At 44.0% G+C, this 23,908-nt stretch overlaps 1 protein-coding gene across 2 annotated transcripts in view; it reads right to left on the reverse strand.

Moving 5' to 3' along the window:
* DMRT1 (doublesex and mab-3 related transcription factor 1) overlaps positions 1-23,908 on the reverse strand; it is a 105,582-nt gene that overhangs the window by 20,795 nt on the left and 60,879 nt on the right. For both annotated transcript variants that reach the window (XM_067040160.1, XM_059073337.2), the window contains one exon: positions 19,239-19,383. In XM_067040160.1, coding sequence (XP_066896261.1) covers positions 19,239-19,383 — 145 coding nt within the window. The remainder of the gene's footprint in view (positions 1-19,238; positions 19,384-23,908) is intronic.

Below are 23,908 nucleotides of genomic sequence, written 5' to 3' on the forward strand. Positions count from 1 at the left end.
TCTCATACCTTTAAATTCACCTTTTCTTTAAATAGATATATTTCCGTTAAGAAAGGTAAAAACAGCTTCTTTCTCACGGTGATTTTTCTGCCTTTCTTAACCAAAATAAATCTTCTCTAGAATGGGGAATTTCATCAGTAAATTGGAATCCGCTGGAAAATCTTCAACACATTAGTTTTAACTAATCCTCCCAGGCCCCCTTTTCCCCTGGTGGATGTTTCAGATGAAAAGGAAGTCCATTTGGAAATGGAACATATAATATCCCACCCTCCCAATGAATTTCAGACTTTAAGAAAATAAAAATAACTCATAGTACCCCAAATCCAGGGTATAGGTGGCTATGTGTGTTAAGTTCATGGAAAACAGAGTTGGGGAAACACACTGTCATGGGTGAGTTCAAATGATATTCCTATAAATAGACTGTAAAAGATGCCTCTTATGCCCAAAGAACATCCTATTGGCATCTTCTGTGTAAGTTTCAAGTCACCTCCCTGTGGCAGCACCTTGTACAGAGTGGACGGTGGGCCACTTACTTCCTGCCCCCAGGCTTCTCTGATGCCACAGACACTATGCTCCTTCAAGCACGTGTGCAAATCAGAAGTGAGGGGGCTTAATGCCTTAATGCTCCTCCTGGGAGCCTGTGGATAAATGCCTCTCCTGCAGTAGTATCCTCAGGTACAGGACTCTGAGAGGCTCTCTAGGAGCTCCCCAGAAGGTCCCAGATCTAACACCTGTTGCTGCCTGCCAGGACTCCTGTAACACAGCTTGATGTTGGATTTTCCTCCTGCCCTCACTCTTCCTACTTGGAATTATCATTCAATACACTACAGCACACAAGTCCGTCCTGTCTTGAGTTCTGCTTCTAAGCAGACCCCAAGCTAATACATAGATATCCTTTATACCTCAGAAGCAGCATGATATGGGGGGTGGGAGGAAGTGATAGATCTCAGTGTGAATTCCAGTTCTGCCATTTACTTACTACACTGGGGGAGTAACTTCTTTAAGTCAGTTGGTTCTACTATCACAAATATCCACTTTTTTTCAGTGGGTATTGAAAGAAATATGTAGAAATAAAGAATTTCAAAAATCTCTTTAAGAACAGAGTAAGTTATGCCAATCAAAATCTATACATGAACAAACAAACTCATAAGATGGTGATATAAAATAACCAATAAAACAAACTAACCTTTGGGAAAATCTAACGATGAACACAGAAAATAAGCATACAAAGAGAAAAGCATTAAACATGAGAAAGTGGATATAACCACATGTATAGTGTTCCAACCACAGTTATAGCAATTTTATATCACTGTTTGAAAATAAAAGTGAAATGCATAGTTCTCTCCAAAGAAAGAAAACTGCCAACGTTAAGTGAGGAAAAGAGTTCATTAGATATCAATAGATTACCATAAAAGAAAGAGAAGAGTTAATCAAGACATTTCCCATTTTGAAAAAGACCCAGACCTAGATGGTTTTATGAGTAATTTCATTCAAACACAAAGATATGATTATTCCTATGTCATTTAAACTTCTTCAGAGAATAAAGATGAACAACTTCTGTTTCATCCTATGAGCTTATAACCATGAGACAAAAAACTTGATAAAGATACCACAAAATAGGAAAAAAGGCCAAACTAACTTATGAGTATAAATACAAGTCCTAAATAAATACAGGTGAACTGAATCCTGCAATGTATTAAAAAGATAATGCCTCATGACCAAGTAAGATTTATTCCAGGGATATAAAGATGGTTCGACATTAGGAAATCCATTAATGTGACTTACTATATTAAAAAGAGAAAACCACATGCTTATTTTGATAGATGCCAAAAGAGGCATTTGACAGAAATGTAATAACCATTCTTGTAGGTATTAATGTATATCAGCATAACATACACTGGGGAGGGAAGGAATACAAAATGTGTAATATCTATATGAAAGAAATTATAAAACTTTACTATGAAACTTCTGGTTTTAACATATTTCTATCTTATTTGATTTTTCCCCAATGAGCTTATATTGTTTTTTGTAAAAATAATAACAGTAACCCTGTATGAAGCACTGAACTAGGAGTTACACAGAGCATAATGCAAAGCCCTCTTCAGGCAGTTGTGGTGTCTGCTGAGTGCCAATAAAGAAAAAAGTAAAAGTCAAAGAGTGAATGAGGAGAACGAATATGCAACAGAAAATAGAAGTAACTATTCTCAGCATTTGTGGAGAAGATTCAAATTTCAAAATAGCAGGACCAGGGAAAAATCACCCTGTTCTTGTCATTCATTTTGGAAAACATAGTGATAAAGGAGTTTAGAGCTGGCTGATTAAAGAAGAGGACTTGATGAATGAGGGACATTGTGGGGACCAGGCAGGGAGTGAAGATTCTTTCTGGACTATTGTTCCACTTGGGAGTAAGCTCAAGAGAACAGGCAGACAGTTAAAAAGAGGTCCTCGGTGGCCTGGTTGAGTGGTCCCTGGAGCAGAGAGGGCTGGGCACCAGGCTCACTTCGGAAAGGAAGACGCTGAACTATCCAGGTCACACAGAAGATGGGCAGGGGTGAGGTCAGGGTCCAGGCATCATGTAAACAAAGAGGATTCTTTGGGGAAGAGATACATAAGGGATGAACGGGGTGTCACTGGTACCTTGGAGGTAGCCCTGGGATGCGTGGGTGAGGCAATGGTGAGTGAAGGGGTGGGCGGGTTAGAAGGGTACCCTGGGGTTGGCAACCCTGCCACCCCACCACCTCCTAGACCAGTGACTGCCTTCAACCCTAGAGAAACCTCAGGTGGCTGCATGGCACTGTAAATGTCATTACTGCCACTGAATCCTACACTTAGAAGTGGTTAAAATGGCAAGTTTTGTATGTGTTAAGCATAAAGAAAAAGTATAATAAAAATAAAAGATTATTAGTGCGTCCCTGAGACATCATTAAGGTGCCCTGGCAAGCCCCGTGGGAAAGTAAGCGGAAGAAGACAATGGCCCAACCAAAGGAAAAAGAAAAGAAAATCATGAGATATTTCTTCCGACTAGCACTAAATGTGAAACAGATTTCACAGTAATAGAGCCACCACAGTCACACTCTGTAACGTCTGCCTCCCAACCATGGAGGCTCAGAGCTCTGGTCACTTTAACTTGCAAAAGGAATGAAGACAGCCATGTCCACAGTGTCCTCTCAGCAGCCGAAGTACATAAGAGAGAAATACACGTCCCCAAAGTTCATTTCTTTGCTTAGAAACTTCTTGGGCAAGAAAGCACGCTCTTTTCAGAGCTCAGTGCATTTCTGGCACATTTTATAAGTAGCAGCTGGAGGCAAGGTTGACACCCAGAGTTGGTTTACTTCCTGCAATAAAGTGTCTCCAGCCCTGAAAACGACTTTGGAATAACTTCATTTACTGTGTGGCGAGACACTTTTCCTACCTAACTATACACGGAGCTTCCTCTCTGGTTTAACAGAAGCAAAGCGTAATTCACAGGATTAAAAAATGAGCAAATCATTTGCCTCCATTTCTTGGAGACAAACATTTGGTTTGATAAGTAAACAAAAAGTCATTTACACTCAAAAGACCACTTGCATGGATATAAGCAGTTCTGATTTACTCCAGTGGGTCTGGAGGGGGTGCGATTTATTACAGTCCACTTAGTGCTGTAACAACTGCTTTTCAAAAACCAACACTTGATTCATGAAAATGAACATATGGACTCTCTGCAGCATAAACCCTAACAGCCTCAGGCAAGTGCCGAGAGAAATGTAGTACAAGGCATCGCTGGACCGTATGCGGAAGCAAGCAATTACGCCAGTATTTAACCCAATTCATTACTCATCAGAAAAGGGCTCAGCACAGGAGTCAGACCCAGACGAGCTGACAAGGAGCACAGCCACTTAACTGTCCCCTCCAGCGATTACACTCTCTCAACCCAAGAGTGTGTCAAATTAAAACAACTACACATTGACTTTTCGCTTCTGTAAACATTAAGGGGTGATTGACAACTCTGGGCTGCAGCCAGCCAGCCAGGCATCCTTATCCACCGTCTTTGCTTATCTGCTCTCAGCTCTAGACGTGTTGCGTTAGGACTACAGGACACAGAAGTATTTCATGGCTTTGCCACTGGGGCTCACCCAAAGAGGTTCTGCCATCTCTCATGGATAAGCAGCTTCAGAGGACCCTTAAAAATGGAGTATTTTAGGGCTTCCCTGGTGGCGCAGTGGTTGAGAGTCCGCCTGCCGATGCAGGGGACACGGGTTCGTGCCCCGGTCCGGGAAGATCCCACATGCTGCGGAGCGGCTGGGCCCGTGAGCCATGGCCGCTGAGCCTGCGCGTCCGGAGCCTGTGCTCCGCAATAGGAGAGGCCACGACAGCGAGAGGCCCGCGTACCACAAAAAAAAAAAAAAAAAAAAAAAAGGAGTATTTTAAAAATTAACATTTGTCCCTTTCTATTAGAAAAACTCTAGTACTTCCAATCAGAAAAATGGAAAATCAGCCGGTCTTTTACGTGCACTTCTGCCCTCAGAGCTCTACCTACTATGATCTGGACTGTGGAAGGATTCCCTTGGCTTGTTATCCTATTCTCATTTATCTCAGAACTGTAAGGAGTGGAAAAAGATACAGTTGAAATAGGAGCGAGAGACAAGTAGACAAAGTAAGAAATAACCCTAGGAAATCTACTCACCACAGAGATCCAGGTGGATCAACTGCCAACTGTAGGCTTGTGCTACAGATTCAATATTCAATGTCTAGTGTTCTCTGATGATCACAGAAAAAAGCCACAGGCAAGTGTCAAACTTTGACTCTTCCAACATTTTCCCCTTCCGGTGCCAAGACTATCCAATGGGGAAAGGGCAGCCTTTTCAATAAATGGTGTTGGGAAAACTGGATATCCACATGCAAAGGAATGAAGTTGGACCCTTACCTTACACCACATATAAAAATTAACTCAAAGCGGATCAAAGCCTTCAATGTTAGAGGGAAAACTATAAAACTCTTAGAAGAAAATACCGGGAAAAAGCTTCATGACACTGGATTCGGCAATGATTTCTTAGATATGACACCAAAAGCACAGATGACGGAAGAAAAAATATACTAACTGGACTTCATCACAATTAAAAATTTGTTCATCGGAGCACACGTGGCACAGAGCGAAAACACAACCCAAAGAATGGGGAAAATATCTGCAAATCCTGTATCTGAAGAGGGATCAATGCCACTTTACCCTCTTGGTTTTAATGTTAGCAAGTGCCCAAGACTGACATGCTGCCCCATGACCATAAGACAAGGCAAGTACTATCATTCTTGGGCTGAGACCAATCAGGTTCTAGTTTACTCACTTCCATCTGCTAGTTAAAAAAAAAAAAAAAGCATGCACCACAGTTAGACCCAAAGATCGACTTAACACTTGCCATTGTTCAATCAGTCCAAGTCAGTGAGTCCTCCTCAACCTGACAGGCCATTTGAATAAGGGCTGATGCACCCACAAAAGACTTTTAAAGTGGTGTCTATTGAGCTTGAGGTACTCCTATGTCTCAGGTTTAAACGCTATGCTACCCACCCCATCACTCGAGAAGTCCACAACAAAACAGCCTTCACTTAACTGTCTGAGACAGTGCTGTCCAACAGAACTGCCTGAGGATGGAAATGTTCTATGTCTGCTCCATCCAGTATGGTAGTCACCAGCCCCATGTGGCTACTGAGTGCTTGAGATGTGGCCAGTTTAACAGAGGAACTGGATTTTTTATTTTAATGAAACATAAATAGTCCTATGTGCCCAGTCGCTCCTATACTAGATGGTGCAGGTCTAAGACAGCAGGCTGAGGACAAGGGTTTCAATACCGTGTGACAGTCTGAGGTTGGAGAGTGTCCCAGAGAGACATCGAGTGGGAGAGAGAAGACCGTCCAGCTCCACTCCCAGCTGCCACCTATTCTCTCTATTCAGCGATTTCCTTTTCCCTAAAATAGGGTCAGGGATTTCTGCTCTACCAACCTGTGGTATCACAGAAAGATATTTGGACTTTGTCCCTGTTCCTGGCACAGAGCTCCTCAAACCCTTGGAATTTCCTGAGTGAGAAGGATGATAGGAGCCCCTTTGTTCTAAGCAGGTGACTCTTGGCGGGCTAGATGGTTCCAGGATGGGGGCTAGTCACAGACGCAGGGTGGGGGCTGAGTACCAGAAAGACCCAGCCCTGATCCGAAGCTTGGATCTTCCAGCCTTACCCCCAACCTCCAGGGAGAGGGAAGGCCTGGAGAGTGCACTCATCACCAATGGCCAATGATTTAATCAATCATACCTGGTAATGAAACCTCCCTAAAAACCCATTAGCAATTGGGGTTCTCAGAGCTTCCGGGCCCGTGAGCACATCAAGGTGCCAGGAGGGCGGGGTCCCTGAAGAGGACTTGGAAGCTCTCCACCCCTCTCACCATACCCTGCCTTATGCATCCCTTCCATTGGGCTATTCCTTTATAATAAACCCGTAATAGTAATAGTAAGTAAAGTGCTTTCCTGAGTTCTGTGAGTCATTCTAGTGAATTATCAAACCTGAGGAGAGGTTGTGGGAACTCCCAAATTTGTAATGGGCCAGGCAGAAATGCGGGTAACCTGATCACCCCATTTATGGCTGGCGTCTGAAATGGGGGCAGTCTTGTGAGACTGAGACCTTAACCCATGGGCTCTGGGCTAAGTTTGGACAGTCAGTATTAAAACTGAACTGAACTGTAGGACACCCAGTTGGTGTCAGAATTGGTGTCAGCAGGAAAAAGGCTCGTTACCTAATAAGACTGTTGTTAGGATTAAACAAGATGATGTATATGTCAACGTGCTTCAAAGTAAGAGATTATTTTTCCTATTTGGTTGATCTGTAGGGGACATTAGCTAGTTCATGAAGGCTAACCATAAGTTTACCGTGAAGTAACCTTTGCATTAGTTCATGGTAACATTGGGAAACAACGCACTGCTTTCTCATTCATTTCCCTACGGGGGAAGGCCCTAATTCTTACCTGCTTTATTTGCCAGGAAAAGTGGCAAAGATTCTAATTTGTAGCAGTACATCAGGGTTTAGCTGTTTATGGTTACATGGAGCAATTTAAGGGCAAAGATGGCAAGAAATCGGAAATTCTTCCCCAAAATTCAGAGAGAGAGAGAGAGAGAGAGAGAGAGAGAAAGAAGAATCCAAATTCAGGGGAGGTGGGGGGAGTGGGGATGAGAAAAAGAAAGGCAACAATCTGGAAAAGAAGTGGTCCGGGAGAGCTGTGTGCGCCTGACCGTGGAGTTTTCCATCTCTAAAAACCTCCGTGCTTTGGGGATCCAGCCTGCAGGTGAGGGCCTGCCACAGGCTGGGCCCGGCGTGTCAGACAGCTTGGGAGGTGAGTGAACGGGCAGCAAACGCCAGACAGTTGGCAGTAAGACCAGGCAAGATACTCCATTCATTCTATACACACTGGCCCACCCGACCGACCTCAGCATCCTTCTCCTGCTTCCCAAGAACCTCAGCAAGAAGAGGAGACATACAGAGACACTAAACTCTTCAACAGTGTTACGAACTGAACTGTTATACCCCGCCCCACCCCTAATTAATAAGTTGAAGCCCTAGCCTCCAATGTGACTGTATTTAGAGACAGTGCCTTGAGGGAGATAAATGAGGTTACATGAGGTCTTGAGGGTAGGGTCCTAGCCTGATAGGACTAGTGTTCTTACCATACAGAGGAAAGGCCAAAGAAAACGGGTCTCACTGGAAACCAAACCTGACAACACCCTGATCTCAGACTTCTAAACCCCAGAACTGCGAATTGCTGTTTCTTAAGCCTCCCAGCCTGTGCTATTTTGTTACGGAAGCCCTGGCAAACTAATGTAAATAGTATTAGCATAAAACAAGAAAATCACACAACCTGACTTGCTGAATGTGGGGAACCTCGACACCACAATTGCGGGTGTCATTTCATTTCATATAGTAGGTTCTACTTGTTAAGGACATTCATGTATTGAAGTGAAGACTTAATAAAATGAGATAAATCCGTATTTCCCCTTGAGAATCTTAGGGTTTTAATCTTAATAGTTTTGCTGGCCCCTGTGATAGTTTTTGAATTCTTTTCATATAATGAAATCTTATTTGGCCATAAAAAAGAATGAAGCCCTGTTACAAGCCTCAGTTTGAGTGAACCTCAAAAACATTATGCTAAGTGAAAGAAGTCACATGTAAAAAGGCTAGATATCATATGATTCCATTCATATGAAATGTCCAGAAATAGGCAAATCCATAGAGACAGCAAGTAGGTAGTAGTTTCCAGGGGCTGAGAGGGAGGTGGAAATGAGGACTGACTGCATATGGGGATTCTTTGGGGGATGATGGAAATATTCTGGAACTAGACAGTGATAATGGTTGCACAACTTAGTCAACTTACTAAAGACCACTGCACTGCATAGTTAAAAGTGGTGAATTTTACGGTATGTGAATTCTATATCAATAAAGTTGTTATGAACAAACAAACCAAGGCCATCCCACCTCTACAGCCATATAGTAACAAAGGGGAAACATGCCTGAGAAGGGCTGCATATTTGGAACACCTATTCACAGACTCTGGTTGTGATCCTGACTTCTCTAACTGGAGATGGAAACTCTCCCTTAGGTTTATAGCGGAGACTTCAACCAACTCTGGAATCAGAGCAAAGACAGTAGGGCATGTGGCTACTCCCTCACACACCCTGCAGCGGCTTAGAGGCAAGGCTGTTCTTCTGTGGCAGGAAGGGAACGGCTTGTGTCCCTAAGATCTGCTAACATTCAGGGATCACTGCAGCATGTTCTCTGCCATGGTTCGTCTCCTGGGCATAATGCTAGGGCCACAGACACGTAATTGGCACTCAATGAATTTATTACTTGTTTATTGACTGAGCCATCAGTTCACATCCTGGTAGGGGGTGGGGAGGCTTCAGGAAAGAGACAGAGGAGCTGGTCTTGCCCAAGAGCTTCAGGAGTCACTGTAATGCCTGGTGAAGCTACACGGGAACAACTGAACCAAATGCACGAAAACTGTAAGTTTCCATTCTGAGTCTGAGCAACAGTGGGTTAACTTTTATATGCCGTTATATTAATGGAGCTAACTTATAAAATATGATAAAAGAAATGTCTGCACCTACAAATTACCTACACAGAGGAAGACACAGTACAGTTAACATGTGCAAGGAGAAATTATAATCCAGAAATTTTTCACAGAGAAACCCATGAATAGCTTCAACCAGAACAGGAAACCATTCCAAGCATGATCAGCACTGCCTCTTGTACTGTTTGTAGAGATATAAATGAAGCAACTCTTAAACTGCCGAATATGCTTAGCGAAAGTATTGCTCTCCTCCATCCACTGTTCATGGTGGTTCAGAGAGGACTTGGATGAAGCCCGAGGTTGCCAGATTTAGCAAATAAAACTACAAGGTGCTAAATTAAATTTAAATTTCAGAAACAAATAATTTTTAATATAATAAAATACCGTGAACATGCTTATTAAACATTAAAATAACGTTTGTGGTTTATGTGACATTTAACTTTAACTGGCCATCCTGTGTTGCTCTCACAACACTAACGAAGTGATCGCGTTGGGCTGACTAAGGGCTATTCTCCCTCGTCGGGCACCACGGCCAATGAGAGGCTTCTGGCCCCTGTCCCACCCCCCGAGGCTGGCACCGCACAGCTGCAACAGTGTCCTGTGCCGCTTCCGAAAGCTCAGACGTGGCACCGTTAGTCAATCTCCAGTAAGAAGACACTGTGACCAAGAGGAAACAGCCAGGAAAAAGAGCAGAGGGTAATGGTGGGAAGGCAATATTCACCTCTGCATCTTAAGTAGGGGGAACCCCTACCCTAGACTTGGTGTAAATGGGGGACAGATCCTGGATTCTGTGCAGTGCCCGATGTGTGAAGACCACAAACAACCCTGCTACACTGAAAAGAGAATTTTAAAATATGTGTGTTAAGAAGATGATCATGGGACTGCAGGGCCTGCTGTTATCTCTGAATTATTTTTTTATGGAGCTCATTTTTAATATCGGCACTTTTAGGGTAAATGTAAATAAACCTGATCATGCAATAAACTCAGTGTGTTCTTTTTTTTTTTTTGCCGATTTAAGCTGAAACACCATCAATCTTCTCTTAGAAGCAGCATCTTTCAAGATAACAGAGGCAGCACTAGGCTTTTGATACCCACTAAAAAAATAATAAATAAGCAACTGACTTTTGAGCCCTCCCCCCAAGTGCATGTACTCAGCTCAACAAGCCAGGTGCTCGAGAGCAGGTGAGGACAGTCCTGTGGGGTTTCTTCTCTTTGCCCTCCTGCCAAGGGATCATTCCAGTACCACAGTAATCCCAGGACAGAGGGGCCCTTTTTTTTTGTAAGAAAGAATGGTAAATATGACCACTTTACACACAGCAAAATCAAACCCACTTCCATTATGAAATTACCATCTACTCTAGTTCCCCCAAAAGATTCCATTAATGCCAATTTCAGTGAACAACAGTTGGAAGGGACATAAAAGCTGGCCACCATTCTTTACACAGAAGCCCAGTTGGAACCTGACCCCAGCATATATTGTATACCCATGTATATGTGCAAGATGGGAAGTATATGCCTATATATAAATATAAATACATATAAAGCTAACTTTCAGTGCTCGGAAAACAAAAGCTATCCCCATATAACAGCCAAATTCTGACATAACTCAGTTTGGACACCTCATCTGGTGTGCACCGCACTCATTCTCAGTGTAAACCCCGCTGCGCCGGGCAATGATATACTGTAATGTCACATCGCAATCTGGATTTACTATAAAGGGCCGCTGACGAGCTTCAGAGCAGTAAACACTGCAGCGAGGTGTATTTCACACTGAGCTGGTTTTTATGAAGAACACTTCACCGCCCAGGCACGGCACCTTGATGATGGATGGTGAAAGATGCATGACAAGCTTCATCCTTGTTTGTAAATCTTAACTGTTCCCGCTCACTAACTCTGAAGGCAATTTTCAAAGACAGAGGCAGACAGAAGGACAGCACAGCTTTCCTGAAGGTTATTCAAGTTGTACTTGGCCTGGGCCGGGCCTCTGAGGAACCAAGGAGGGAACATAAACTCCGGAGTTACTCCACACCGTGCCTGAGAAAAACCGCTGAGGCCCTGTGGGCTCAAGTCAGAATCAAGGGAGGAAATCTCACGCGTGATCATGTTGGACGCTCTGCCCAGAGTGGCCACTGTCCATCCAAGTTCATGCCCATGTGAGTGCTGCCTCTTCAGGATTTTTAAAGATAAGGAGTCATGGAATGAGTAACAGAATAAGCAACCTTGATGGTGTGTCCTGTGATGTGTCCACAATAGATGGGGTTCCCTCCACTGAGCAGGTGGATAGGGGCCTGACATCACACCTGCATCCCATCAAGATAAAGTCAGCCCCGAAAACACTGGCCAGCAGTGTCTAGTCATTGTGTTCAATCTGGTTCTGTCAGGACACTTGGGAGTTCCTAAAAGTGTGCTTTCCAGAGCTCTGCGCTTTCCGTGTCCCCTGCTGACTGCAATCTTTAGCTCAAAGGAAAACCCCAGCAAAGGTGCCCTGTTTTTCAAGAACAAGTTAAAGATATAAAAAGCAACCCCATGATAAGCCATTGACAGACTAGGTAGAATGTAAAATACTGTCTCTCTCAAAAATTATCTGGGGAAATTCAATAGGCCTTTTGTTTTTTGAGGTACGCAGGCCTCTCCCGTTGCAGAGCACAGACTCCAGATGCACAGGCTCAGCGGCCGTGGCTCACGGGCCCAGCCGCTCCGCGGCATGTGGAATCCTCCCGGACCGGAGCACAAACCAGTCCGTGTCCCCTCCACCGGCATGTGGATTCTCAACCACTGCACCACCAGGGAAGCCCTCAACAGGCCTTTTATTCACAATAATTTTAAAATAACAACCATGTCTATGGAGGGGAAAAAAAAATCTTTTAAAAAGTGGTTTCGGGCTTCCCTGGTGGTGCAGTGGTTGAGAGTCTGCCTGCCGATGCAGGGGACACAGGTTCGTGCCCCGGTCCGGGAAGATCCCACGTGCCGTGGAGTGGCTGGGCCCGTAAGCCATGGCCGCTGAGCCTGCGCGTCCGGAGCCTGTGCTCCGCAACGGGAGAGGCCACAACAGTGAGAGGCCCGCGTACAGCAAAAAATAAAAATAAAAAAAAATAAAAATAAAAAAATAAAATAAAAATAAAATAAAAAAATAAAAATAAAAAGCAGGGAAAGCAAGAGGTCAATGTTCTTTCTCTCCTACAGGCTTGCCATACAATTCAAAGCAGAACATACACAACAGAAGCAGCCCTCAGATTCCTTGGCCTGCTCTCCCACCTGTCTGAGCAAGACTAAAACATTTCCAGAAGAGCTTTGTCCCTGAGAAGAACTGCCTGAAACATCAACACAACCCTTGCAGAAAGGAATGGTGGAAGGAAGAAGAGCCACCCTGCCCCTCTTGTTGCATTTGTGATTCAAAGAGCTTGTTTACATCCTGGGACGGGAGCTCATCCTCACAACACCTGTGTGGGCTCGACAGGGCCCAGCTCCTCCCGCTCCTGTAACAGGTGAGAAGACTCAGGCTCCCAGAGAAGAGCCTGAAACCCCCAGGGCTACAGCTGCTCAGTCGTGGCTCCCATTCAGGTGCTGAGCAAAGAGCTTCCCCTTTCCTACCCCTGCCCCGCAGCCACTCAGGACAGCTATCACATCACCTCACATTAATGGCAGCTTTGGGGTCCTGGATCATGAGTGAGGAGACCTGAGGGTGTGCTTCCAACAGGCAGCATAACCTCACTGTTCTCACCTGCAAAACTGGGAGGTTCGACCTCCTCATCTTTTGCTAAAATCCAACTCTAACGCCCAGCACTAAGCTAGTCCATTCCGTGGGTGAAAGCTCAACCACTTTGCATTTAGTCATGAAAACCATGGGGAAGGCAGCATATGCCATCAGTGAAATCAGGCACTTCTACATTCACTGGCCTACAAAATTGCCAATGCTGAATGCATTCATAAAATCCTATTTGGGAACACAGAGGCCTCTACAAGCTGCCCAGACATCACAGAGCAACATGAGGGACCCTTCTGCTGACCTTGCCATCTGACCTTTGGGTAAAATGTAAAACGCTCTGCACCTGGCCTCAGAGCTGCTCACATCCTACGGGTCAGATGACTAATATGTAAATAGCTCGTGATAGGTAGTAAACATCCAAATGTGTGTTTCTGTCTCCTAAAAAAAGCAGAGTTTGAAGGTAAAGGAAGGGCGAGTTTGCACAGGAGCCTGCCACTTATCTGAGCTGGAAGCGGCCAAAGATGCAGAAGAAACAGGATGCACCATTTCTAACTTTCAAACTGAGATCACAAAACGTTATAAATAGACAAAAAGATCTAAACGTGTTCACCTTTACCATTTTAAATCTAAACCTCTTTGCAAGTGTTGTTCAGCTACATATACTCCGAGAACTTATTCAAGAACTCACCTGTAGAGAAAATGCCTATTTACAGATATGAAATGCCACCTACCTGTAGACATGTGTGCATCTACTGACACAGAGGTATTGCTGTGCAATCTGCCTCCTTATTCCAAGTTGAGGAAGCATCATTTCCAGAATGCTCCTACTACCACTTCCTGAAAAACCTGCAACTGTTACTATGACCTGGCCACACTCACACATAAAACCGGCCTTCCACTTGGACACTAGGTCAATGTTTCTCAAACTATCTGCAAGCAAGGGCCTGTTTTAAATTTTTTTTTCAGTTTCCAGTCCACCACAGTCTGATGCTTTTATAAAATACATTAAAAACGAATTACTAGAATCATAATCCAAAAAATGGAATGGCTAGAGAAATTGGAACACTCATACACTGTAGTGGAATGTAAAACGGTACAGCCACTGTGGGTAACAGTTTGGAGGCTCTTCAAAAAGTTAAACACAGAATTACCATATGATCCAGCAATTCCACTCCTAAGTATACCCCAGAAGAACTAAAAACAGGTTTTCAAACAAAGACTAGTACATTAATATTCATAGTAGTGTAATTAACAATGTCAAAAAAGGGTGGAAACAACCCAAATGTCCATCAACTAATGAAAAGATAAACAAAATGTATATCCAGGGTTTCCCTTGTGGGGCAGTGGTTGAGAGTCCGCCTGCTGATGCAGGGGACATGGGTTTGTGCTCCCGTCCGGGAGGATCCCACATGCGGCTGGGCCCGTGAGCCATGGCCGCTGAGCCTGCGCGTCCGGAGCCTGTGCTCCGCAACGGGAGAGGCCACAACAGGGAGAGGCCCGCGTACCGCAACAAAACAAACGAACAAAAAAAACCAAAAATGTATATCCATACATGCAACCGTATTAGGCTATAATAAGGAATGAAGTACTGATTACATGCTACAACTTGTATGAACGTTGAAAATATTATGCTAACTGAAAAAAGACAGTCCAAAAGGCCACATATTATATGATTCCATTTACACAAAACTTCTACAATAGGCAAATCCATTGAAACGAGAAAGCAGATTAGTGGTTACCAGGGGCTGGTGGAAGGGAGAATGGAAAGTGACTGCTTCACGGGTATGGGGTTTCCTTGTGGGGTGATGGAAATGACCTGGAACTAGATAGAGGTGATGGCTGCCCAACACTGTGACCCACTAAATGCCACTGAATTGTACACTTTAAAATAGTTAATGGTTAATTTTATGTCAGGTGGATTTTACTTCAACATAAAAATGAATTACTAGGAAAGTGAAAGACAAAAACTACAAGCCCCAATTTTTTATTGATTCAACATAGAATTGCTCTGTCACATTGCTGTTTACTCTTAATTCCTTTGCTTATCTCCTCTTAGACCAGTAACAAAGCATGCACAGCCCCACTCTGGGGACCACTGCCCTACAAGGGGTGCCCTAGGGGATCCCACCCCACGTCGCTTACTCAGAGAAATGCTATCGTCCCCGACAATTATGCTCCCACACGTACCTCGCATCAGCTAATCTTTTTCATAACCTATTATAATAACCCCCTTCTTTAAAGAAGAGGAAAGGAGCTTCCTTGAACTCACTCCCTCCTCCAGGTCCTGCCCCATTTCATTACTTCCCTTACAGCAAGACCCCTTCAGGAGCTGTCTACACTCACTGCCCCAATGCTTCTCTCCCACACGCTCCTGGACGTACAGTCAGGGTATGGTCCCCACCTCCGCACCACAGTGGCCACTCATCAAGCCGCTGATCATTTCTTTTTTTTTTCTTTTTTTTTTTTTTTTTGCGGTACGCGGGCCTCTCACTGTTGCGGCCTCTCCCGTTGCGGAGCACAGGCTCCGGACGCGCAGGCCCAGCGGCCACGGCTCACGGGCCCAGCCGCTCCGCGGCACGTGGGATCCTCCCGGACCAGGGCACGAACCCGCGCCTCCCGCATCGGCAGGCGGACTCTCAACCACTGCGCCACCAGGGAAGCCCTGGCCGCTGATCATTTCTACCTTACAACAGCCCGTGGTCAATTCCAGTCCTCATCTCATCTGACCTATCTGCGTTATTTGGCTCGGTTCATTGAAATGCTTTCTTTACTTGCCTTACTTAGTTTTCTTCCTACCTCATGGGTAGGAGAAGGTACCTACCTGACTCTCCCCTGCTGGTCCTCCTCATCTACCAAACTTCTCAACGTTAGAAGGCCTCAGAGCTCACAATCCTTGGTCCTTTATTCTTCTCCATCTATACTCACTTCTCCAGGTGATCCCACCATATTAACTTCAAATGACATCTACACACTGAACGCTCAAGTTTCTATTTCCAGCAGGGAAATCGCCCCTCAACTTCAGACTTCGTACATCCAATTCCTACTTGATGATCCATTTGGATGGTCCACGTACAGCTCACACTTAACACATGCAAGATTAAACTCCCAAATCCTGCAAACCTGTTTTTCTCATGGTCTTCTTTACCTGAATAAGTGGAAACTCCATGTTCCTACTTGATCAGATCAAAAATGATGGAGTCATCCTTCACTCCTCCCTTTCCATCCCATCCCAAATTCATCACCAAATCTTTCTGGTTCTATCTTCAAAATGTATCTAGAATTCAACCCTCCCACACTGTCATTCATCACTCCCACACTCCCACCCCGACTAAGCCACTGCCATCTTTTGCAAGCATTGTGGCCACAGCCTTCTAACTGGTCTCCCTGCCTCCGCCTTGCACCCCTACAGTCTGTTCCTAAATAGCAGCCAGAGTGATCTTTAAAAACCACAAGCAGACATGTCACCCCTTTGCTGGAAACCCTCCAATGGCTTCCCACCTACTTGAGATAAGAGCCAAAGTGCTTGCACTGGCTCACAAAGTCTTACACAACCAGGCCCCACCATCTCTGATCTATGTCCTAACGCGTTTCAAGACATAAAAAAAAAGTGAGAGAATGGCTCCTAGGCTTTTTACAAAGAATAACATTAAACAGTAGCAACAGAGCAAAAGGAAAACTTTCCCTGTAATTCTTTTTCCCCCTACATTCTATTTTCATGTTGCAATCTTCAGCAAAACCAGAGGAAAACCTTGAACTTGGACTCATTTCTTTGGATGGTAAGGAACGGTTTATCTTTAAAGAAACTGAAGAAAAATGAATTTAATGGACAAATTTATACTTAAATAAAACATTAACGAACACATTAAACCTATTTAAAAAACTGTTTTTCAAATTACTTATAAATCTCCACCTAAAACAACTGATATACTATTTACAAATTGTAATTTACTTATTAATGCAACCAACCAAAGGCCCTCAACTCAAACTTGATAGAACTGATAAACGTAACTGGTTCTCAGCCAGTCTCTACCACCTTCTCACAAATGACTATACTGATCCCCCATCCCCATCCCCGCATCATGCCACTAGCCTCAGCCCCGTTTACCAGAGGACCTAAATGGCCCCCACTTGTGTCGATGCTGATGATAAAAATGAGGATCCAGTGCCCCAGGAGATGATCCTGAGGTGTTCCTACTGACCCCCAACTTTCTCTTTCCCCGCCCCTCCCCACCTGCTCTGTAAAAATGTCACGCAATGTAGGAGCCCAAGACACCATATATTTGGAAGCCATAAAGCCGCATTTCTTTAAAAAAATAAGCTAAGGTTTGGATTTCCAATGAATCCATATTCTCCTTCTCCATGGCAATTCCAAAGTAGATATTGCTGAGATTCCACTCTATTTCCTCCTAGCTCACTCCCTCATGTCTGAAGTGAGTTAGAGAAGGATCAGAAGGTTAAGCCTGAGGTCTCCTCACACCACACTTTCAAATACACTGTTTCAAACATACGTATCACCAGAAAAGTTTTAGGAAATCCTAGGTGTTATTCACCCAGTCTCTCACCATGGACACTGGGGCGGCTGGTCTTATTTTTTCCTGGACTGTAACCTCTCTCCTTCTGAGCCTTTTCCTTTCCTGCCATACACTCAAATGCCTATTGCTTCTCTCCAAATTCCTTCCTCTCTGCTCTAGTAAATTTCCTCGTATCTTTTTGTCATACCGCCTTGCTCTGAATTTACACCTCTGTCTCAAGAATGCGAATGCTTCTAAAAATATTCCACTATTCCTAGAGCAAGGAGCTCAGGCAATTTATTCCTGAAAGTTAAGTTTCAGTCCTAATTTTCTGTATGAGCAAGTGTTTTTTTAACTGCTCCATCCCTAAACTCTGGCTCCATGAGTTAGGATTGTGACCTTTCTGGATTGTGTTTTCTTATAGAGCAAGCTTACTTAAAAAATCATATCTGACTCATTTATTCCTTTGTTCATTCACTCCTTCATTCATTCACTCAGCTGATGAAAAACAAATAGGCATCACAGCAGCTAAAAAGATTCATAAAATGTGTTCTCTGTCCTTAAGGAGCTTATAATTCACATAAAGATATAGAATCAAAGGCCGTATGAAAGAAGGACCGCATGGGCATACATTATACGGTACAAATATTTACATAAAGAATTGTGTTTGTCCACTCCTGACAAAAAGTGATTATTAATGGGTCAAAGTGCAATCAATAATGTGTACTTCAGGGCTTCCCTGGTGGCGCAGTGGTTGAGAGTCCACCTGCCGATGCAGGGGACACGGGTTCGTGCCCCGGTCTGGGAAGATCCCATGTGCCGTGAGCCATGGCCACTGGGCCTGCGCGTCCAGAGCCTGTGCTCAGCAACAGGAGAGGCCACAACAGTGAGAGGCCCGCGTACCGCAAAAAAAAAAATAATAATAATAATAATAATAATGTGTACTTCAGTCTCTCTATAGTTCAAACTGGTCAGGTTTCCTCAACCTATGTATTCCATATTAACAAAATCCTTTATTTTATTTTAGTATGTATTGTAAATAAAGCTTTTTTAGACTTCACTGTTCTGAATTTGGAAATCAAAGTATGGTTCTGATTCTCACTCTCTAAGCACTCGTTTTACCAAGAAGCCAGTTCTTTATAGAGAATCACGTTATTGAGAAAACCAGCTTCTTTTGTCATTTGTTAGAGTCCGTTCTAGTAGTCGGTTTCTCTACCAACTCACTCACTATTGCTCTGATTTCCACTTACTGCCTCTATTGTGTATGCTTCTCACTTTCTTAGATCAAAAGATGATGCTTAAATACAAAGAACTTAAAAACAGGGCCTGGAAACACAGCAGCCATAAAGACCAGCCTATCATCACAGTGTAAACATTGGGGAGAAAGTTAAAATTGAAGTTGAGGAATTGTGTATTTCAAAGTGCTCTGGTTCATTAAACAGTCATTTTTTTATTTTAAAGCCATTATATCAGAGTTATTTGCATTGCTACTGCATAAACTCTAAGATCTATTATATTCAAAAATGTTTTATTATGTTATTTTATTTCCTCCCGCAAAAGATGAATACACCTTCAATTTTAAATTGGAAAAGTTTTGGAAAACAATTCTTCAATATACAGAGATTCATTTCACCAAAAATATCAAGACTTGAACCACATTTAAAGGGCCCCTGATATTACATATCGATCCTCCAGAAAATACATTTTTGGCTTCTGATGGTAGTCTCTACCTTATTCTTATCACTCCGGGTGTCCAGAAAAGAGAAACATGATATTAAGAATCTAGCAAAGCAAAATCATTCCATAACTGAATACTTTAAAGGATACTATACAACCTTTCCAACAGCTGCTATCTGGTAAGCTGTCAGAGAGGACCAGAGACCCAATGCTGGGCAGGTAGCCTCTCCCCACCTCAAATCCAGGCTGCGTAACCAGGAACCTACCACTCGCTTTGGCTTCCGGGTAACAGGGGCCGTCCTCATAGGTGAAAAGCTGGGACATGCTCTGGCCCAGGTAGGAGGGAGGCGGGTAGTAAGAATGCATCCTGTACTGGGAACTCACTGCGTGGCGGCTCTCCGAGTTTTTCACCTGCTTAAGAAAAAAGAAGGAATAAATTGAAACCAAAGTTGCCTATTATAAGAATTAACAAATTCTTTAAATTAAGGGAATAGCTTATTAAAGTTGGAAGTATCCTCACCCATGAATATGCCCCTCCGGTGCACAGACCCTAGAAATACTAGAACTGTGCAGCCTGAGGTGCCTTTTTGATGCTGGAGGCCCCTCTAAAGTACCCCTCTAATTCCATCTGGTCACAGGATGTTTGGACTAGTAAGTACAAAAAAGAACAGGGCAGTAAAGACCAGAGAGCGCTGCTTAGGAGCCAACACAATTCCCTCTAACACTGACCAGCACATTTGACCAGGAGCAAGTTATTTAACTTCCTCACGTTTCCTCCTGGGTAAAACGAGCATCTTACCTTGGTTACCTTACAGTATTCACATCAAGAATATTTTTTAAAAAAACACGCAAGCCTTGTGTGAGGGTCAGCTGTTGTCATCAGCATGAGGCTGTGCTGGATATTGTCACTCAGAGCCCATTCCCACCCCCTCCTATGCTTTTCCCTGTAGCAAGGAACAGAAGTCAGGGATCTGCTTCTTCCAGATGCTCCTGTCACCAGGCTTCTGGAAGTGATTTGGATTCTGCTAACAGGACATAAAATGAGATCTGGTAGGCAGAAGGGAGGCACATGCTGCTTCTCCAACAGTAGTGGCAGCTGACACTTGGCAGTCATGCATTTTTCTGGCAATCAGACCCTGCCTTTGGGACCATCAGGCGGCTTTTAGGTAAGGAGCAGTTCCCATAGCTTCCTGACCTCTCATTCAAAGCTAAGGAGATGGAAACTCTAGGCTTTAAAAGGGGTCCCCACTCTTGCTTTCCTGGCTCTTCCCGGCCACTTCCATGAACATTAGAATTGTTCTGAATCCTGCACGGACCCTGGTACAACAGTGAGCACTGAACACATGATCAGATAGATCTTCACAGCAAGAACAGCTCAACTAACAGCTAGACATCAAGTACGTATACTGCCTTTAAAAAACTAAATTCAGATGGTATTAACTTTATTTAAAAAGTCAACATAAGGGAATGTTCAAGGATAAACCAATTCTGTTTAAGAATTAAGGCATAATTTCAAAATCACGTCTTTCAATCAAATCTTTAGAATACTACTGGATAAAGAAAACAGTAGTAACTTGACAAAGCCTGGCAGGATAAAAGTAGGTACTAGGCTTCCTCAAGATTTACTATGAACATCTAAATTCTGGACAATTGCCCAAGTGATATAGGACTAAGTAATATGGCTTTGTTTGGTGGAAAGGCCTAACTCCCTGATTGCTCTGTGCTAATCTGAGAAGCTCAAGGGATTCATTTTTGGCCCTCCCAACTGCTCCCCAGCACAGATGTCTGTTCTAATGGGTGGATTATTTCTTCTTGCAGAAGCAAAAAGACTCCATTCCACTTGATTATTTCCTTACAAGTTAAGTTTATCTGGCAAGTTCCCTTTATCCTTTCTAGTTTGTTTTTCTGACGCATATAAAACGTTATCTCTTCTAACTCAATCACCCCACTTTCATTTTCTACCATTACATAAATCTTTACTAAATAAGAGGGCAGGCAAGCTGTACTTGGAAATAGCCAAAGGGGAAAAACCGTCTGCCTTTAATGGGTGAGCCCAAGTCAGAAGCCATTAAGGAGCCATGAAATCATTTAAAGTGAGGATCAATGGTCAGTTTACTGCACAGACCCAGTTATCAATTAGCCCAGTGCTTCCCAGGGCTCTCTTAATGTGTATTCAAATAGCCAGGGGATCCTGTTAAAAAGTAGACTCTGATTCAGCAAGTCTGGGGTGGGGACCTCACAGTGTGACATGCTCTCAATCAGCATCTCAATCAGGAGATGCTGATTCTGCTTAAGGGGCTAGAATAAATGATCCTTTCTCTCATACTTGGAGCCTTTAAGGGCCATGACCAAAGGAGGACCTTCTAAAAAAACTCTTTTGAACAACTGTTTTTTTTGTTGTTTTCTTTTTCGGGACCGGGGCACGAACCCATGTCCCCTGCATTGGCAGGCAGACTCTCAACCACTGCGCCACCAGGGAAGCCCTGAATAACTGTTTTACAACCATCAACTTTCCACCAGAACTGAGGGAAGGTGGAAATGATGTAGAAAACATTTAAATTTTTTTTCATTCTTTTTCTTTCTATATATGAGATTCCCCAGAGCTAAAGGATTTCCTTCAGGGGTCTGCTGCCATCTAACATGGCTGCAGCAGGACTAACAAACTCAGACACACTTTGCATTAAAGAGCCATTTCTGCTTCTATAGACCTCTGTCAAGTCAATCACACAGTCTAAGTAATGAACGCTGAACTAGAGGCTAAGGGTCGACTTTTAAGTACAAAGCGCCGTGATGTAACCCAAGGAGCCTCCCCGCTCTGGGTGGTGAGTTGGCCCTTCTCCTTTCAAGTTGACAGTATCTTCCAGTAAGTTCTTCAGGAAAAATGCTTTTCCGTTTTTCCCACATATGAGAAAACTGACAGGATTGACCCTGCAAGGCTCTGCAAAATACTGCATTTTTTAAATTTTACTATGATTTTTATGTAAAGCCTCTTTTTAAAAGCTTTCACTGTGAGCCTAGAGTAGGAACTGACAAACATATTTTGGTAAATGGCCAAAGAATAATTATCTTAGGCTTTACAAGCCGCAGGGTCTCTAGACAATCAGTAAATGAATGGACATGGCTATGTTCCAATAAAACTTTATTTATAAAAATGCACCCTGGGTGGCGCAGTGGTTGGGAATCTGCCTGCCAATGCAGGGGACACGGGTTCGAGCCCTGGTCTGGGAAGATCCCACATGCCGCGGAGCAACTGGGCCCGTGAGCCACAACTACTGAGCCTGCGCATCTGGAGCCTGTGCTCCGCAACAAGAGAGGCCACGATGGTGAGAGGCCCGCACACCGCAATGAAGAGTGGCCCCTGCTCTCCGCAACTGGAGAAAGGCCTCGCACAGCAACTTAGACCAAACACAGCCAAAAATAAATAAATTTATTAAAAAAAGAATGCACCCTGGGGCTTCCCTGGTGGTGCAGTGGTTGAGAATCCGCCTGTCAACGCAGGGTACACGGGTTCGTGCCCCGGTCTGGGAAGATCCCACACGCCGCATAGCGGCTGGGCCCATGAGCCAGGGCCGCTGGGCCTGCGCGTCTGGAGCCTGTGCTCCGCAACAGGAGAGGCCACAACAGTGAGAGGCCCGCGTACCACCAAAAAAAAAAAAGCACCCTGGTCCTCAACCTTCACTCTCACTAGAATATAGGGAAGTGGGGACCCAGCACTGATGCCTGGGCTCCACCCCTAGAGCATCAGACTTCACTGCTCTGGGATGTGGCCTGGGTCCTGGGTTTTTTCAAAGCTCTCCAGGTTATTCCAGTGTGACACCAAGATTAAGAACCAGTGTTCTAGGATTACCTACATATTTCCCATACCTGGAGAAGTATGAAATCCCCAGTATCAACTAAAAAAATTCAAAAGGTTAAGTCTGACAAACAGACTGGTCAACTGCTGCCAATCCCAATATGTATAATATAATATTTAAAGAGATATTCAGATAAACTGTAGAGTTCCTTTTTGTCTTTCAACTAAAGCTTACTGGAAAATAAACACAATTTCAAATCCATGTATATGTTTGTTTTTCCTTAATTCTTTTTCTATGTTTTCAGAAAGCATCAAATAACAAGGATTATTTGGAAATAGATATTGAGTTAACTGAACTCACTTTCTAATGAACCCCTAGATGACTGAGCTATAAAAGACCTCAAGCAAAAGAAGAAAAAGATACAAAGGGTCAGACTCCACCTGAGATTATTAAAATGTGAATTTACTGAGGCCCCCAGTCGCTTCACCGGCTCCCAACTAGAAGAATAATCTACAGATAACCATGCGCACAACGACTTGGAAATAAGAAAGAAGGCCGGTTTGATGCATTTCAAAGTACACATGTAAACCTCTGAAACATGAAGTTAAAACTGAATCGTGGGCTTCCCTGGTGGCGCAGTGGTTGAGAGTCCGCCTGCCGATGCAGAGGACACGGGTTCGTGCCCCGGTCCGGGAAGATCCCACGTGCCGCGGAGCGGCTGGGCCCGTGAGCCATGGCCGCTGAGCCTGCGCGTCCGGAGCCTGTGCTCCGCAGCGGGAGAGGCCGCAACAGTGAGAGGCCCGCGTACCACCAAAAAAAAAAAAAAAAAAAACTGAATCGTGATTCACCCAGGTCCAGAAAGAGGCGTGGAAAAATGCGATTTAAGGGCTTCCCTGGTGGCGCAGTGGTTGAGAATCCGCCTGCCGATGCAGGAGACACGGGTTCGTGCCCTGGTCCGGGAAGATCCCACATGCCGTGGAGCAACTAGGCCCGTGAGCCATGGCCGCTGAGCCTGTGCGTCCGGAGCCTGTGCTCCGCAACGGGAGAGGCCACAACAGTGAGAGGCCCGCATACCGCAAAAAAAAAAAAAAAAAAAAAAAAAAAAAAAAAAAAAAAAAAAAAAAAAAAAAAAAATGCGATTT

Source organism: Kogia breviceps, chromosome 8, assembly GCF_026419965.1.
Source record: "Kogia breviceps isolate mKogBre1 chromosome 8, mKogBre1 haplotype 1, whole genome shotgun sequence".
NCBI lineage: Eukaryota > Metazoa > Chordata > Mammalia > Artiodactyla > Physeteridae > Kogia > Kogia breviceps.